This window comes from Lepisosteus platostomus, chromosome 3 (assembly GCF_059453375.1).
Source record: "Lepisosteus platostomus isolate fLepPlt1 chromosome 3, fLepPlt1.hap1, whole genome shotgun sequence".
In the NCBI taxonomy this organism is placed as follows: Eukaryota; Metazoa; Chordata; class Actinopteri; order Semionotiformes; family Lepisosteidae; genus Lepisosteus; species Lepisosteus platostomus.
Genome location: NC_142613.1, coordinates 59,128,358 through 59,147,306, shown reverse-complemented (window position 1 = coordinate 59,147,306; position 18,949 = coordinate 59,128,358). Strand labels below are relative to the sequence as shown.

Sequence of the window (18,949 nt, the reverse complement as noted above, 5' to 3'; positions counted from 1 at the left end):
TGTACAGTAAAGCACAAAATTGAGGACACACGTACAGCAGTGTGAAGCTGTGGGTCTTTGGACTTGTAATTAGAAGGTTGCGGGTTCAAATCTCAGGTAAACTCTGCTATTATACATTTAAGCCAGATTCTTTAACCAAATTGCTCCAGAAAAATACCCAGCTGTATAAAGTGGTACAAATGTAAGTTGTAAAAGTGGATAAAAGGATCAGCCAAGTAAAATAAATGAATATAAGTTAAAATTAAATGGCAGTGCCATCTTAAATCTGAGAACAGAAGGAATGAGGGTTGTGGGAGTTTGGAGAAAGCTATCCTGCCAGGTTATTAGAAACTGCAATAAATGGCTGGATGAGATCCTTGAATAGCTATTATCAAACAAGTTACCATGGACTACAATGGCCTCCTCTCATTAGTTATTTACTAATGATCTAAATTAATATAAATATGTATACATATACAACATTAAAGAAAAATGGAAACCAGTTTTAAAAATCTTCTCCTGGGAAAATGACTCCAAAGACTTTTAAACATATCATAGTTTGACTCTGCTCAGAGATTCCCACTGTGCTGCGAAAGTAATGTAAGCCATTTGAATTAACGATAAATTGATGTGTCATATGATAATAGTACACTAATATCAACAATATGAGATGAATTGCCTCGTTTGGCAATTTATTGCTAAATAAAATTTAAATTTAAAAGAGCCCATAGTGTAGGGCACAACGACCAGGTTGGAAAGTCTGTTCGAGAAAGCCATGTCCTTTTGTGTCCTATTATACCTCATAAATGAATTTCCATTTAGTCTCCAATTGTATCCCAGCATTCCTTGCTACCAGGTATGAAATACTGACCTAGGGGTAGCCTTATCTATGCCCATTAGATCCACATTATATACTAAAATCAAATGCTCTTTCAGTCTCCCTTATTCAAAGTAAAAGATGTATCTCCCTTAACTTCTCACTTTATGACAATCCCCAAGACAAGGAATAATTCAGGTTGTTCATCTTTGAACTCTTTTTAAAGCTAGAATAGCCTTTTAGAAATGCACTGTTATACTTAAGAATAATTCATAATAGCATTGAGGATTACATTGCACTTGTTAGTCTTAGATGACATTTGTATTGTGCTTGACCAATCCATGACTTTCTAAGTCTCTTATAATTCCCCTGCTGCTATATCTGTTTGCCATTCCCCAATTTATGAATCAGCTGTATGCAAGCTAGTTTGCCAATACTGTAAATCAGGAAAATCAGTGTTACTAAAATGGACCCCTGAGATACACCATTTCTTATAATGACACAACATTTCCTGTTCCTTGAGCATATTTCAATCCATGTTAATACACTGCTGTGGATTCCTGTGTTTTTTCATTTAAGAATCGCTTTTATGAGGGATTCTTTTTTTATTATTATGTCCATTAAATCATCTAGTCCCTTATTTGCAAAAGAGAGACTTCACTGTTCAGGGATGAATTTATTTTGAACCATTAAAACTTTTTTTTGTTATTACGAAGGAGGGCTGAAACAATTATTCAATATTGTCGACAATATCGACAAAAAATTGTCGACAAATATTTCCGTTGACGATTTTTTGTTTACATTTTCAAATGGGCCTCCAACCTCCAGTGAGGTAATGACTTGAAGAGGGCAGCAATGCTGCTGTAGCATCGTAACTATAAAACAGGTTGAAGGAAAAAAAAAACAATAATGGCAGAAAGTTCAAAAAGAAGCAGTGTGGGAACATTTTCTTAAAATAAAAGATAAATTGATTTAGCATTCCATGGCAGTACAACGTGCATGCTTGAGCAAATGCATGGCGTTCGGTAGCATGGGCGATATTCGGACAAACTGAGCTACTCACTCAGGATGAGCTACCCATAGTTCGAACGGTCAAGAGTAGTTTATCAGAATGAGTTACCCTTACCAAAATCACTGAAGCTCACCATATCCTATCAAATTATACAAGTAATTAGAATAGGTTTCTGAATAATAAGAAGTATTTAGCAATGGCAAAATACCACAAGCTCCCACTCATTTGTCTATTAGCCTAAAGTTAGCAAAGTTGCAGGTCAACTTAATATGCTAGTGCAGCATATTTTCGGTTTGCTTAACCCTCTCCGTATGGATGGTCTTTTCAAAGAACTATACAAGAAAAGAGATAAAGTTTGTCCTCCTATTAGAAATAAATATGGGTTACTTTGAAAAATTGTTTATTTAACAACCAGCAGCTCGCCCTGCCTTAGTGTTTCATCGATTGGGTTACGTAAAAATGTTTAGCCTAAAAACAAATAGCTCACCCTGTAAACCTATTCATACATAGCTTGTCTTGTGAGCTGCCGTCATATATAGCTCATCTCGTAAAATAAAAATACGATCAGAATAGACTACGGTGATAACCCGGTTAAATGATACTGCAGCCGAGAGAGATATAATCTACATGTTTATTATTTATCACCACAGATCACGTTAGCAAACCCTACAGTCAATCGAAACATTTACAGTACTTGCTGCTGTTCTTAGTTCACAGTTGGATTTCAAGTGACTTATGTGAAGTTTATTTTTAACTTTGAACTTATTTGAATCCTGTTTTATTTAACTTTTTATATTTAACTCTGAACAATATTTTGAGTTTTATTTTTGTGTTAAAGAAGATTTTGTTCTTGAAATTTAAGAGTGAAAGACAATTCAGTAAGAAGTAAGATGTTAATGAAGTTAAGTTGAAACTTTTTCAAAGTTTTGTGTTTCTCATTGTTTTGTTGAATAAATGTATATGACTACTGAACAATGCCAAACATAATTTGTCACCGCCTTTCTCATTTACAAGCCATAATTCTCAGTTTAACCGATTAAATCGATTAATCATTGTGATAGTTGCCTGAATAATCGATGATCAAAATATCCGTTTGTTGCAGCCCTATTACTAAGTATGACAATCCTTCTTCTCAGAATACTTCTACTCAGTATCCATCTGATTCTGTTTCACCACATATAAGAACTGCCTCATTTCTTCATAAAATGTTTTTTAAGATGATAAACCCTAGTTTGTCATTGAGGTTCATTTCAACAATATACATTTCAGCTTTGATTATCCCCATCACAAAAAATTATCTATGGAAAGTTGAAATCTCTCAGTATATATATTTTGTGCTCTAATTTCTTGATCTCATCATACAGTAAGATACTTGTCTCCATGTCGGCATTAGGTAGTCTGTCAGTATACCTATTATTAAAATCCTAGAATTTCTACTTTCCAGTCTATTTTCTATTTCCACCACCTCCTATATCCTCTATCATGTATTGGCGAAAACATGTATGCATTATTTTTATAATGAAAAGGCCCCACTCTCAATACCAAGGCAATGGCTTGAAACTTCTCGTCTAGAAGGAAGAGTGCACCTAGTGGTCCACCAATTCCATTTGATTATTCCTTAAACATGACAACTAATTTAAAAAAAATGCACAATAGCTGCTATGGAATACTTTATTTCACAGAGAGGAACCCAATGCTGAGAACAGATGAAAACTTACAAATGAGAGGAGGCCACCCAGCACATGTTGCGCATTTGATAGTATCTAATTGATAAAAGGATCTAATTCACTCATTTCTTGAAAGCATTGGTATCTGCTTTAACAACATGGTTGGGGAGTTTACTCAATTTTCTGACAGTCCTTTGGTTATTTGTAATGCCGTTCAAGATTCTGAATACTTGGAGCAGGTCCCTTAACAAGCTTCAGTTCCTTCAGTGTAACATACCTTTGACCCAACATTTTAACTGGTTGGTATTCTTTGGACTAATTAGATAGAAACAATATCTTCACTAAAACATGGCTGTGTATGTGTAATGCTACATTTAAATCTTAAATAATACATGTATGTTCCTGCTGTGAAATGTTTAAGTTTTGGAAGCCTAAAAAAAATAAAAAGCACTTTAAAACCACTTGCCTTCAGAAGAAAGTGAGAAATAGAGGTTTTTTTTAATATATGGTACTATTATCTACAGAAGAAGCCTAAGTCTAGAAAGAATGAATATCTTAAGCTACATCTTATGGCTCTGGGGGTGTCTGATTATGTAAATATACCAGTTTCACATTACTCACTGTAACAATTTCTCTGAAGCAGTATTTCTTAAACTTCACAAATTTACAATCTGAGGAATGTCTTTTTACCATATTTTCTTACAGCAGAAGATAAGGGCATTTCACAATAACGCATCTTACTCTTGCAGGCTTTCTTAGCTTTACTTGCCCCCTCGACAACTATGGCATACATACAGAGCTAATGTCATATAAATTTACAAAAGAGTGCATAAATACGGAGATGAAGAGAGGACCATTCAATTTACAGCAATGTAAGCAGATAATAGGGTAAGCAAATAGCTGTGGAAAACACCAGTGTATGGAAAAACATATGTAGAATAAATTTACAAGAAAAAGAACAATAACCAAAGACAATCCTCAGGGATGACCGTGAAAAATCTAAGGAAGTATGTTTCATTTCAATACAAATGCAGTATGAAAATAACCCTCCAGTATTTAACCAAAAGCAATATGGCCCAAATCTATGGACAAGCAATTTCCTTTTTTTTTTTATTTAACAGTGGCAAGCAGAAAAAAATAATTAAATCAGTTTATGTTAAGCTCTTTACATTTAATGAACTATAAGAAAACAAAACCACAAAAGCATTTTATTTCTAATAGGCTTGATCCGGCTATACTTTACACAGAAAAAGCCTGAAGAAATATAGTACCTTGCACTCCTTGGAGAAGCAGGTCGACACCAGTTCTGTAGAAAGAGAAGGCGGCCTCATAATCCTGTTCCGTTTCCTTCTGCACAGCCATCTTGATCTGTTCTCCTGCCCTCTCCAGGTAGTCCTTCTTTCCCTGTTTGGGTCTTAGGTCCCTGGGGCTGGGGAAAAATGTTCCTCGGCTTCCCCCCTCCGCACCACCGTTCCTGGCTGCCTCGGGATCCTGGCCAGCAGAGTCCTTCCTCCACGTGGGCTCCGGGGACGGGCCGAGACCTCCCAGCAGCTTGTTCGGCGAGTTCCCGGCTGAAGCCATTCCATCGTCGAGTTCAGTGAGGGAGTCTTCGTCCACCACCAACGATATCAGATCACTTTCACTTGAGAGCCCTGAGGGACAAAACGCAAGCCACAAACTTGCAACGCTCTGTGTTTTTTTTTTTAAGACGGCCAATAGAGCACCACCTTGATTTTTTTTTATAGTCTGTTTGTTTACCAAATACCGGACCATCATACAGAAAGAGTTCAATGTACTTTATCAATACATCCCTCTATGATTGATTTTTTTAATATTCATTTTTATATGATTTATAAATGAAATTAGTCTGAAACCTGTCCATAGAAGAGCAACTAGATATGTTCCTGGGCTTAAAGGAATGTCCTACACCAAACATGATAAACGCATGGCCTGTGGGCAAAGTCCAGCCCTCCAAGTCCATTTGTTTGATCAGGATGGCAACTGTGGTCAGAGCCACTGGCCTTGGTTCTATTGGTATCTTGTCAGAACATGTATAACTCACACAAAAATCAAGTGCACTTATGACGCTTTGATGTTAGTGCAGTCATATCATACATACACAGTGCTGCTCTTTGGTTCTCTGCCTTTACCCAGTTGTGGTGCCTATGCCCAGTGCTGTCACACTGTCACAGAACAATATCATCAGTTTTCACTCTGTACTTCTGCAGTCACATCCCCCTTTTGTTAGTATGCTCCAAACCTAAGAACAGCTAAGAACTTACAGGCTTCAATATTGCATAGTGATATTTGTAACCATTTTTAACAGCTTTCTCAATAATTAACCATTAACAAATCAAATAGGATAAAGTAACATTCTATTTATACTACAGTAGTTCAAGTACAGTAGGTAGCTGCATCAGCATGTGTAGGCTGTAAAGGAACAAGTAAAGGTTTATTCCATGCTGGAAAGAGAAGAAAAGAAACAACGTTTCAGCTGTGGAGCCTTCTTTGGGACCTGAACGTTGTGTTTCTTTTCTTCTCTTTCCAGCATGGAATAAACCTTTACTTGTTCCATCATATTTATACTGTACATGTAACTGAGCAGCTGGAACTGACCTGTCAGATATAGTTTGTGCCACTAGAGGCCAGTGTAAGGGCACTGAACACTCCACAGATAGGAGAGGAGCAAACTAAGGTTCTGCATTTTTGCACAAGGACTTGTCTCCAGTTGAGGGCAATCCGACTCTTCCATAAAAAGATTCAGCATGCAGTATGGAATGACAATTCTGGTTTTGAAGTAGACAGCAAAGTCTTGTCAGTGTTGAGGGTAAAAGGTAAAGTCTTGTAAATATCAATAAAAAGGACAAATTGAAGGCTACTGGGGCAGGAGTGCTAACTTTGATTGTTCGACTGGGATCAACTGGTTAACACTTTGTTGTCACATCTCCTCTAACCTATTTTCTTTCTTGAAATGGACTGCATTTATCTTGAAACTGGTTCCACTGTGATTAACTGCAGAACATTTAAAATCACTAACATTAGCTGTAATATATGAATTGCTGATCTTTAAGATTAGAAAACATGGAACCAATTTTTAAAAAATCTTATACATCATAAGATGCAGTCTGAAACTTTCAAGTTTCCTTAAAGTTTAAAAACTTTTTTTTCCATCATGTTTCAGATTCCTAGATACAACAAGGTTTCTACTGAAACGTTAAATTAACACAAATAAATGCAAAACAATCACGTGACTCCTTTTTATTACTCATCTAAAAATATAATTTTCAAACAGGGTTAATCAGTTAATGGAGATGTATATTGGCAATTCAAAAGTGCAGACCTAGATACAGTTGCTGAGAAACAGCAGAGTAAAACTGAAAGATCATAAACTAATCTGGATGGTTCTATGCAATCTTTTTTATCATACAATTTTAAGAGAAAAGAAAATAATCTAATTGATCTGATTCTTAGCTTTCTTTTACTACCAGTGCATCCTTATTCTGAAGAAGAAATTAACAGATTACAGAAAGGGTTCACAAGACCTCTAGGACAGGTCTATTAGGAATTAACCTAACCTTTACAAATAACACCAAGATAAACCTCATTCTGTCCATAATTTGTTATAATCCCTAATTTGCTGCCAAACCATTTTCTTCTAGCCTGCTCATGGATAGGATTGCCCCAACCCCCTCACCCACATTTCATGTCCTTGTTGAAGCAGTTTACAAAGAGACCATTATATACAAAAAGGTTTCTGATAAATAGTTTCAATGACTTAAATATTACAAAGCAAAAGAGACAGACAAAGGCTTTTGGAACCAGGTGGTGCTTATCTTGCTGCAAATATACAGTATTTGTAAGAAACAATTCTGCAAGAAAATCCAAATAACTACAAGATTTTTGTTTTCCTTGAAGATCACACTGCATGACATTACCGACGTAACGATGTTATATCCGTTAAGCCAGTGTGCACTTGTAAATTTCACAATCCATTAAAAGCACAAGGATTCAGGGCGAGGCCCATTTAATGCAGGCTCATGCCAAACACAATTATTTATGTTTTAACATTCAAGTGGAGGTCAACAGCAATGAACAGGGCTTAATATATTAAGCAGGTACACAAAACGTGCTCTGATGATACAATGAAGTAGAAGGAGCAGTACAACAATAACAACATTTTGGGAGAAACATAATATTTAAGGAAGCTGAAAAGCCTATGTTGAAATAAAGAGGTGTGAAGTACTTTATGTAGTTTTTAAATTAACCCTTACAATGAGATGGCTGTTTAAAAAATACCATTGACTTTGGTTCTTACATACTATACACTGATCACAAACAGTGCTCTAATGTACAGTATGAGTTGCAATATTCAAAGTTGTAATGTACCAGATAGCATCATGCTCATAAGAGATTCTCTTTAGTTAATATAAAGAGATAGAAAACACATCACATGATACCTTGCCTACAATTGTGGATAAGGTCGTTTAAATGCAAATCTTGGATGATGAGAAACCAAAAACACTTTACATATTTAGATAGATAGATAATACTTTATTAATCCCGTAGGGAAATTGATGTGTTACAGCAGTCCAGCCCAAGACTGCTGTAACACATCAATTTCCCTAGAATAGGTGGGGGAAAGCTTGCTTTCACTTAAACATAGGTTTGTGATGTACTGTAAAATTGGTTCTGTTCTGAAAAAAAAATTTACACACAGGACAGGAGAAAAAAACAGAATAACAAATGAAAGAACTTACCTCCATATTCAGATTGGCTAGTGAATGTCAAATCATCAATGCCAATTAGGTCTTTCTGAACTGAAAATGTGAAAATAAGTAAAATTCAGTGACACATATACAGTACAAACAAAACTTAACAGAGAGGTGAGCGTTTTTTAAACTTTTTACTCCAAAACAGAATTTGCTCATTATATTCTTACTTTAAAAAAATAACATAAGTGTGAAAGCAAAAGATAGAATAGGTGGGGGAAAGCTTGCTTTCACTGAAACATAGGTTTGTGATGTACTGTAAAATGGGTTCTGTTCTGACAAATTTTACTGGGGCAGAATACTTTGAAGTGGTTCGACAAATATCCGTATCGGAACATGCTAGGTGAAAATTATAATCACCCTTACAACAACACAGTGAGCCTAGGTGTTGGCCTCGGGATGCAGTTTTCCACATTCTGTCTTTTATGCCAGTCATTAGCACCCACTATGAGGAGTTGTACACATTCTCCACAAAGATTAATGGGTTTTCCCTGGGTGTTCCAGTTTCCTTTCACAGTCCAAAAAACATGAAGTCTAGGTTAAAAGGAGCCTCCACTTTCCTATGTGTGAGCACTGAAAAGTACTGGCATCCTCTCTATGGAGTATCCTACCTTGTGCTTAATATCAGCCAGGTTAGGCTCTGACTCAATGCGACCCTCTATTGAATTAAGCAATGATAGAAAATGGATGCATTCATGTTTCCAAAGACTGAACCACAGGTATTAAAATACTTTTCACTTGACAAAGTTTCAAATTACCTTCGGGTTCTTAGAATTTAACTTAAAATTCTGCGGGTAACGTACAGTAACTCCTCAGTTAAATCTTAAGTCACTTCGGTATAAGCATCTTCAGCTCCTCCCATTTCAAGAGACAGTCATCACGACTTGTATAATAATGCTGTACTACTGTCAATCCATTTCACTGTGAGTCTGCAAATGAACATTTTTCAACTTCCTCCATACCTGAAATGATTAGTGTTATGGTTACTTTAAAATTAAGTTATGAAGCCAGTTGCCTTACATGTTTTTTTTTTAAAAAACAATCTGCTTTACCAGCAGACCTACTTACACGTCATATAAAGGACTTAAGCACAGGCTGTTGTGTTTTTTTTCAGTCTAGAAGCCATCAATCCAGAGCTTATCCTTGTTTCCACAGCATTACAAGGTGTGAGAATACTCAATACTCCTCTGGATGTGATACTAGTCCATTAGCAGGTCTAACCCCAGCAATGCTGGAACTCATTTAAAAAATGTAGGTGGATTGAAGCAACTGAAATAAAGTACAGTACTTTACTTCAGGGTACAACAGCTGTGTCCACAGCAGGAACTTGATCAAGTCCTAATCACTAATCTATACAACCATCCATTAAGGAGTATGCCCGATTTCAGTGAAAAAAAAACAGACGGGGTGTTTGAAGGAAAATTACCATACAGAGGCCCAAAGTACAGTATCGAAGCATTTGTGTGGTGTGCTCTTATGTAGGCTTCTACCTTTAAACAAATTCCTACTGGCATCAATGTTATTGAAATGTTAATGTGCGTTTACATGTTTTTTTGTGTGAACTACATTTACATTCTTAGCCACAAACACTGCTACTTTAAAGTCCGCGCTGCCCGACATTTGCTCTTTCCCCATGCAAAAATGAGTTTGCAGGTTTCACCCGCTGTATCTGTGGAAGATTTCTACCGGTGATTTAGTATGTTCCCACATTCCAAAGGCACGCTCTGTAGGTTAGAGGGTGCCTCTAAACTGCCCCTGTGTGCTTGAACAGATCCTTCTAGGGTTCAGTCCTACCAAGCCCCCTATGCTTCCAGGATAGGCTCCAGCTTCACTCTTAACAGGTATAAGAGGCCTTCTGATAAAGGAAGGATGGTCTTTAACTTTAAAACCTAAAGTTACATGTGACAAAAAAGACAGAAAAGGTGCAGGGCAGAATCACAGGAGGGGGCAAGACAGAGATGGAGGTCTCCTTCTATCATTAAGTCACAGGTGATACAACGGACATTATGGTTACTTGTATCCTTCTAAATATTTTTTCAATAATGTGTTTGTGCTCTTCTAAACATTTGTCAGCTATTAGTGTAATCCAGCTACCTAATATCAAAAAGAAAAAAAGTAACAATGTCTACTGTTAATGTTAGCTGTTCAACCCCCCTCCATGCTTAAACTCTCATACAGCAAGAACCCAGTCTTTTGGTGAAGCCATCTTTGTATTTGGCATGAATATACAGGTGATTCTGTGGTCTCACTACATTTGAGATTCAAATATGAAGCTATTTCTGAAATCAGGTTGCTGCTTTTCTCAGCAATCATCTAATCAATGTCACTCGCCTCACAGACATGTCGGGTTTAGATGATTCAATTAGGAATCCAAAAGCTAAGGAAGTGATTTTTACACTGTTACAGTGAAAACAACATTAAAATAGCAAGGTAATATAATTAACTTGTAGTATAATGTAGTATAATATTTACTGCCTTAAAAAGGTACTGTTAATAGCTTATTTTACACATTCGATTAAGTCTGACTGCCCTCTATAAGGTGCTGGAATAACAGCATATCAAAAATTCAGATACAGAACAAATTATTTAAACTACTGAAATATAAATCCATGTTTTTGTTTCAAATGAATGTTTTAACAGTTAAACAGATTTTTCTATAAAGGAAAAATCTTATTGAAAATAAATGCTTTGTGTAAGCTTTTTGTAATCATAGATTTCAACCCATTTCTTCCTTTTGGTTGATTGCTTTCAATATTTAGTTTCCTGTTGTGAATGCAGAATATTGTTTTTTCTAGCATGAATTTAACAGGGGCTGGTATACACAGAGAAACCTGCAATCAGTTAACATCTCAGAGCTGTCTAAGTATTTAATTAAACTGTATTTCAGGAGAACAGCGGGATAACTGAAAATGAACAGATTCTTGTAAAATATTCTACAATAAAATACTTTAATATGATTACATGTTACAGAGCCAATTGTGTTGGGGAGTGAAAATAGTATAATTAAGCCTATTTAGCAAATTAAGTACCTTATCACTTCAAATTGATTTTGATGCCCTGTGCTTGAATTGCAAATGCAAAACATTAAAGTTGTGAGATTTCAGGCACCACATTCATTTTCTAATCAAAAAAAAAATTCCTACACCTAAGCTACGATGTATTTTTGAAAAATGTACAAAAACAGGCAAAACATTCAGAATCTCTTTTTAATGGCAATGCATACTTTACATGCCAATAGTTTGTGCTGTCTTCCTCCCAAGAAAGAAAAATTCAGTATTCAAAACCATTATCTTAATGCGTGATTTTAACAGGATTTTATTCGAGGTGCAATCAACATTGCCCCCAAGTGGAGACAGTTGAGAATCTCTATTAAAAAGATATGAAACAGTGAATGTGAACGATTAATATATGAGCCTGGGAGTCACTGAAGTATGACATTGTCCTTATTTGTTGGTCACAGCTGCAGAAGAGAAATCTACTTCAGCTGGACGCCTAAATCATGTGCTCAGCATGTTAAAGGCATCCTGGGATTATCAAACACAAACAGGTTGAAAAGACATGAAAAATAATTCAAAAACATATAACAAAAGTATTGTACTGTATTAAAACTATTTCTGTACGTGTAGGCCAAAGACAAGGTACATAGGAGATATAGTTTTGTGCAAAGCAAGTCCTCTCCAATTCTGGCTCTGCCATCAAAATGTAAGTGTAGAATTCAGACAATGGAAAGGCCATAAAAATGCAAAACGTAGTATACACGCACTAGTAGACATAATTCAACGGCTGGGCTCCTAGCAAACACCAGTGAAAACAATACTTGCACACATTTTCTAGGCGTTATTAAATTCAAAACCTTGAAATAAATACAACGAGTAAAACTAAATGAGTGGTTCTCTCAGTTGCCATATAAATGTGAACTGAAAATGTTAACCTGGAAACACAAGAGGGCTGATAATGAGATGTGGTGAAGAACAAGTAAATGTTCTTGGTCACTGGAATCCTTCTCAAGGGCAAAGGTTATTGATACAGACACGATGGATCACATCAAAATGAGATGGGTACCAGCCGGCACGGGGCAAGCAACTATGGAAAAATTACAAAATCTGGATATACAAACAAGGGGAATAAACCCAAAAAATACTCTAGTTAAAAACAAAACATTATCGGGTAATTAAATGCTTATATCTAAATGCCAGGAGTATTATGAGCAGAATACAAAAAAATAAAAGCTACTGCATTAGCGTTCAATTACGATGTAATTGGAGTCACTGAAACATGGCTAACAAAGAGTGGTGAGTACAACACAAGCACAAATGCAGCATTCAGTAAAGGCAGGAAAAAAGGAAGAGATGGGGGTGTAGCACTATACATAAAAAAGGCACAAGTTAACATATATCCTCTCAACTATGATTACTGCCAGTCCCGTCAAGAAAGCAAAATGAGAAGTGATCATTGTGGGAGATTCCATTCTCTAAAACACTGCAACAGGGATTTGCACCAGGGACCATGAGATGACAGTTTGCTATCTCCCTGAAGTTAAGGTGGATACACAGTGTTGACAGGCTCCCACATAGGACACAAGATGACCCAGCTGTTGTCCATGTGGGCACAACTTAAATTGCTATAATATACCAATTTAATTTGGTACAGTATATGGGCACACTGGCCATCAAAAACAAATTCAAACAATTTGGTAACAAACTGAAGAACAAGAATTCTACCAGCAGCGAACAAGGGTGAGCAATTACATATGTTAATCTGTTAACATAACACACAGATAAGGATGTGGTATGCAGAAGACGATTTCAGCTTTCTTTGCCACTGGAGACCTTTCAACAGCATAGCACATCTGTATAGATGTGATGGATTACATCTAAATCAGACGGCATCAATAGTCTAGGCACAAGGATCCAGAAAGAAATCCAGAAACATTTCAATTAGAATGCAATGAGGTAGAAGCCAATGAAAATTCAAAAGGATATTACACTGGGAGCAAAGACAAAAGGAGAGCTAAAGGGAAAAAAGAAACCGGTAATGTATTGCTTCTATCTAATTGGAGTTAGGAGTACTGGAAACAATATATATGACATAGAAACTAACCTGTTAGCAGGAAACCATGGTGTGATAGCAATCACAGAAACACAGTTAAGACAGAACAAGGGGTGACGAAAAACTATATATTGAAAATGGTATTCAGGTCCAGAAACTAAATCTAGAGAAATCAAGAGTTGCTGAATATATACTTTACAAGTCAGATTAGTCAAAAACCCAACTTAAAACAATAGTGTTAAATGTATATACAGACTAGCAAAGGTATATATTGATTATAATTAATAATAATTCACAATATTTTATGATAATTACAACATAATATTTTTAAAGAATAATTTATGTTTATGGGAGACTTCCACCTTCCCCCCAAAAAACTAGAAAACACCTCTAGGAATGTCAGAAGCTGAATCGGTAGACATGATTAATGGCTGCTTTCTTACTCAGTTTGTCAGTGAATCTACAAAAGGATGTGCTTGTACTGATCTTGTGTTTTCAAACAATCAAGACAGAATGAGTGAAAGAAAAGTAAGAGAACCATTAGGGAAGTGCGATCATAACACAGTATGCTTTGAAGTATACTTTGGAACTGTCCAGTCTGAGTGCAAATCAAAAGTTTACAATTTCAGAAATGGAGACTTTGAAGGAACAAGACAAGGCGTAAAAGAAGCAGAATGGGACACAACTGATACGAAATCAGTGGAGGATGGATGGCAACAGTTTAAACAGATTCTGCTTAAAGGAAAGAACACATTTATCCCAAAGGTGAGGAAATCAAAAGCTAAAAACAGCATCCCAAATGGTTCAACAAATCAATTATGTAAAATTTAAGGGAAAAGAAATCGCTTTATAAAATGATTAATAAGTATAATTAATTGTAAGCAATTTGACAGCTTGATGTAATACAAGATTAGCCTTACAGTGTACACTGCAGTGCATTCATTTGGCATCAGGAGAGACTTTACTTTTGCAAAAATACCTCGAGATTTATCATTTCATGATCCAATCCCATTCAGTACACAACCTAATGAAATTTGCTATTTGTTTAAAATATTTCTTTAGCATAGGAGGTCAAAGCTTCACAAATCAAATATTTCATCTGTCACACGTGACGTAAAGAGCAAATATGAAAGCAGTTGAGCACAGTTCCACTGCCTACTATGAATTAGTGAACTGTAGTTCCGTAGTGTGCTTGCATCCATATGCTCATCTAATTGCATAGAGATGTATTTATTACTCAATATGCTTTCAATTAGCTTTCTTTAACCTGAAAAACTCTTCAATTTGTCTTGATATGGTATTGCTAGAGGAAAAATGTCCAAATACAAGAGACAAGTGTCTCCACTATTCTAAGTTCTACTTCCAGTCTGAACAGCACTTAAGGTTACTATGTAAGATGCTGCTAAAGCTCCTGCATTAGAACCATTAAAATTGGCTATTACGTTTTGTAACCGATTTGACATTTTCTGGAAGAGATCACCAGATTCATCTTTAAATGAGGATGATCTTCTTGTTGCCTTATGTTTACAGAGGGCTTATATCAAAATAGCAAGTGGCATCCTCGTGGGTTTTGCCAGGACCAGGCCCGCATCATCAGAATTATAATCCGACTCCCCATTTGTGCTTTCCATACTAGTTTGCTTCTACTTTCCATAATATAACCGCTCTTCCATTTTTATTTTAATTTTAGTGAACGACCTTTCAAGATTTGTTGAACACCAAGTGGTGTCGGTGGGCCAGTAGGAGGCATTTGTCCCTCTAAACCAGAATTTATAAACTGTTATCCCAATATAGTGACAACGGTCACAGCTTGCTATTGGAGGTGTCACGCTTCAGATGAGATGTTAAACCAAGGTCCTCACTACTGGGTCATTAAGGACCCCCATAGCACCATTTTAAGAGCGGTGGTGGGATTTTGCAATCCCAGTGTCCTGTAAATTCCACTCTGCCACTCTTAAAGGGGAACTGCAATGTTATTTTTACATTTCAGGTGATAAAGAATTGTCATTGGTGAAGGTACAAAGTACACGGAAACATGTAAAAGCTTTGATTTATGTCACAAAATAGACAACATTTCCAGGTATGCAAAACCCCACATTGCCATAAATTTTCTGTGATTCTGAAAGAGGCAACACAACTTCCGGTGAAGCGAAGCGGCCCTATTACATTGTCAACAAGCAGATTTGTGAATACTTCTTTTAATCTGAAGAATGATAATAAAAAGGATCACTTCAATCTATTTTCTATCAAGCACTAATGTGTGGTGGATGAAATAGTTCCCCTTCTTGTGTCAAGTGTTTTAGGATACTTCGTTATGAAAGGTGCATACTGAAAGCAAGGAATTATCGATTATTATTATTCTGATTATTGTTATTGTGTGCATGCAAGGAAGTAGTAACTGAGGTGTGGTGAATGAAATCTGAGAGGTGAGCTGGCAGAATGCAGCTACTGTCGAGATAGACAGGCTACTGTATCACACTGTAGCTTTTAAAATTTAGTCTAGATGTTATTACATTTTACCTTGTTACTGCATACATATTCATTTGGTTTAAATAATGTCAAACTATAATTCAGATGTATGTTTGTTAATAATTTGCAAGTAATATTACACCTTTACACAGTTAGTCCTACAACACATATGCCTTTGGCTTTAATGATGTGTGAAATCCCGTATTTCGGAAAATGACAGCCAGACTCAGCCTTCCAGTACAACTAACCCATTACAAATGCACTTTATATTCCTAATTGTGCCTCCTCAGATTCGAAAGTAACACACATCTGTTAAATTGCAATAGCACTTACTGTAGATAAACCGAGGAAATATTTAAAGCATTTATTAGTATTAGTATTTATTTGCTTTTAGTAGTTCAGGTGGGTAGCTGCGTCAGCATGCATAGGCTGCAAAGGAACAAGTAATAGGTTTATTCCATGCTGAAAAAAAGAAGAAAGAGAACACAACGTTTCGGCTGTGGAGCCTTCTTCAGGTGTGTGATTTATTTGCTTTTGTCTGGTTCTATTTGCAAAATAGAATGTTTTAGAGAACAATGACATCTAACTACAATTGCATGAACAAACTAACCCCAAGTTTGCCTTATAATGTGAAATTTTAAAAAGCATGGCCATAAGCCTATCTACAAAAGTAATACTGAAATGCCAAAGAATGTCTGATTATGCAGGCATGGAAATCCCTCATTGATCTATTTGTAAAATGATAAATGATTCTGGAGAGACACCTGCAGGCCTACTCTGGGAAATGCACATTATGTTCTCAGCACCATCTGAACTCTGAATTAAAGAAGCTGCTCGTATGTTTTCCACTAAAATGATCAATGCTCTCAAGCTACAGATAAATGTAGTTATGGAAGGAAATGTTTTAATTGAAATCTAGTCCAGTGTGGTACTATTAATGTTTGTGTATTTATCTCATTACCCATTCTATGCTAAGATATTTTCACACCAATTTGATATTTTTCCAGTTTTACTTCCTGAATATTTTTATACAGTTGCTTTGTACATGCAAAGGATAAGATTTTTCCGTTTAATACATTTATAGACACTACACAATAAACCACTGACCGGTTGAGCTGGCAAGTAAAACATCAAAGAGTCAAGGGGAAATAATGTTACTTATCACATACACAAAATAGATCATTTTCATTAGGTCCATTCAATGAGGTCCAAATCCATGTGAAAACCCGCTGAAAACTGATTTACCCAATACGGGAGGCAGCTCAGTCCAAGAACTGCACAACGCCATCCTAAATAAATGTTTGCAAAAAACTCCTTCATTCTTGTGTCTGCAAAGTATAATAATATACAGTGCTATACTGTTTGCATTATGGTGAATATTGCCATCCTTTGCAATGATAAATGAATATCCTCTATATACAAATATCCTCAGATTCGCTAGTAAGGGTGACACATTAGGGACATTAGTTAGCAATGTTGGTTTGCAATGCTAGGGTCCTGGGTTCAATTTCCAGGGTGCTATCTGCATGGAGTTTGTATGGTCTCCCTGTGTTGGTCTGAGTTTCCTCCCCCAGTCCAAAGACGTACTGGTAGGTTAAATGGGTTCTGGAAATGTGGTAATGGTGCGAGTGTGGGTGTCTGTATGTGTGTGTGTCCAATGCTGGACTGGTGTCCCATCCAGGGTGTACCCTGCCTTGCACCCATTGCTTGCCGGGTTAGGCTCTGGTGTCCACTGTGACCCTCTACTGGATAAAGTGGTTGAAAAATGTTTAGAAATGTCACACACTACACAAAACAGATTTGAAAATCTTTTGTAAAATCAACACTTACATTCATCTGGAAAAGGCAGAGCAACAGGGGCTCTGTAAATATTATGTCATGTTTTTACTGGACACAATCTTAATTAAACTCACTTTTTAGCTGTCTTCAACCTGTTTTATTTAAAACAACTGACTGATAATGTCTTCATAATCTACTAGGTTTTCCATTTTGAAATAACTTTATTAGCACTTCATTACATTATTCAGTCACAGTGGGAGAGGTGCCTCTTCAGAAAAACAGAGGTTCTTCTATAAACAGATGCATCACAGCTGTTCTATAAATTTTAAAAGCTGAAGAACATTTTAAAGTGTTAAGCAATCACACTCAAAAATTGTGGTTCCCCACAGCACTTTGTGCAAAGCAAAAACATTGATGCCTCTTAACAGAATAAGCTGCAGCGGTCATACCAGTAGGTATATTCCAGTTTTAATCTACAGCAAATGCAACTAAACATATTCATTTATGAATATATTACTACTTTTAATAGAAAAACTCAACAGATCATTCTGCAGCTTTATGATCTAAACATTTTCCTTACAAATATATACCAGATTACCACCAGGATTTCTTTCAAAGTGACAAAGCAACCCTATGTCTGAATTAAACTTATGTTTATTTCTTAAATCTTGTAAAATTTCAATACCGGCATTTGCAATATTATAACCAGACTTGTGATTCCCTCCTGATGTTCCTGTAGAAACCAAACAAATAAAATAGACAAGCTGGCTGTCTTAAGCACAGCACTATTTTTACCCACCACTTTGCACTTCAGAAAGAAAATGTCTTTTTGTCTGTCATTTTGACTTCTAAGCAATAGATTCTGCAATATGCATATTTCTGAAAATTGCTAGTCGAGATCATTTCATCTAATTTCAGCAGAGAAATTTTCAGCTTAGTTTTGTACTGTCAATCTGAAATACAGTATTTGAGCCAAGTTACATTATATGGGAAATGGGAACCACATCCTCACTTCATTACAACTAGATCTTTGCTGTAATGGGTAACAGCAGGCACAAAATAAAAGGAATGCGAGATCAACATCTCAATTACAGAGTGAAATATCATGTCCAGTGAAAATAGATACTATGGAGGACAAAGTAAAACGGACAAAATAGTGCATTTTCCGTGGTGAGTAAACACAAATGTTAGCATACCTTCAGAACTGCAGTCAGATAAACTGTCTGCAAGAAAATCAGAGAAGGGCTCAGCAGGGCCAATCAGCTCTGATCCATCATGTACTTCTCCGCCCTAAAAGAAAAAGACATTTCGTTGGGAAATAAATCATGACTTGACACAAGTATGTGTAGGCTGGGGAATTAAGGGTCCCTCATCTTGTAGAGCTACTCACTGGCTAGTGACAGGCAGG

General features: G+C 36.3%; 1 protein-coding gene across 1 annotated transcript in view; it reads right to left on the bottom strand.

Moving 5' to 3' along the window:
• rps6kc1 (ribosomal protein S6 kinase B1) overlaps positions 1-18,949 on the bottom strand; it is a 94,843-nt gene that overhangs the window by 62,781 nt on the left and 13,113 nt on the right. Inside the window, exons 5-7 of the mRNA XM_088626225.1 lie at positions 18,738-18,831; positions 8,233-8,292; positions 4,747-5,127 (exon numbers count right to left, since the gene is read on the bottom strand). Of these exons, the coding sequence (XP_088482351.1) occupies positions 4,747-5,127; positions 8,233-8,292; positions 18,738-18,831 (535 nt within the window). The remainder of the gene's footprint in view (positions 1-4,746; positions 5,128-8,232; positions 8,293-18,737; positions 18,832-18,949) is intronic.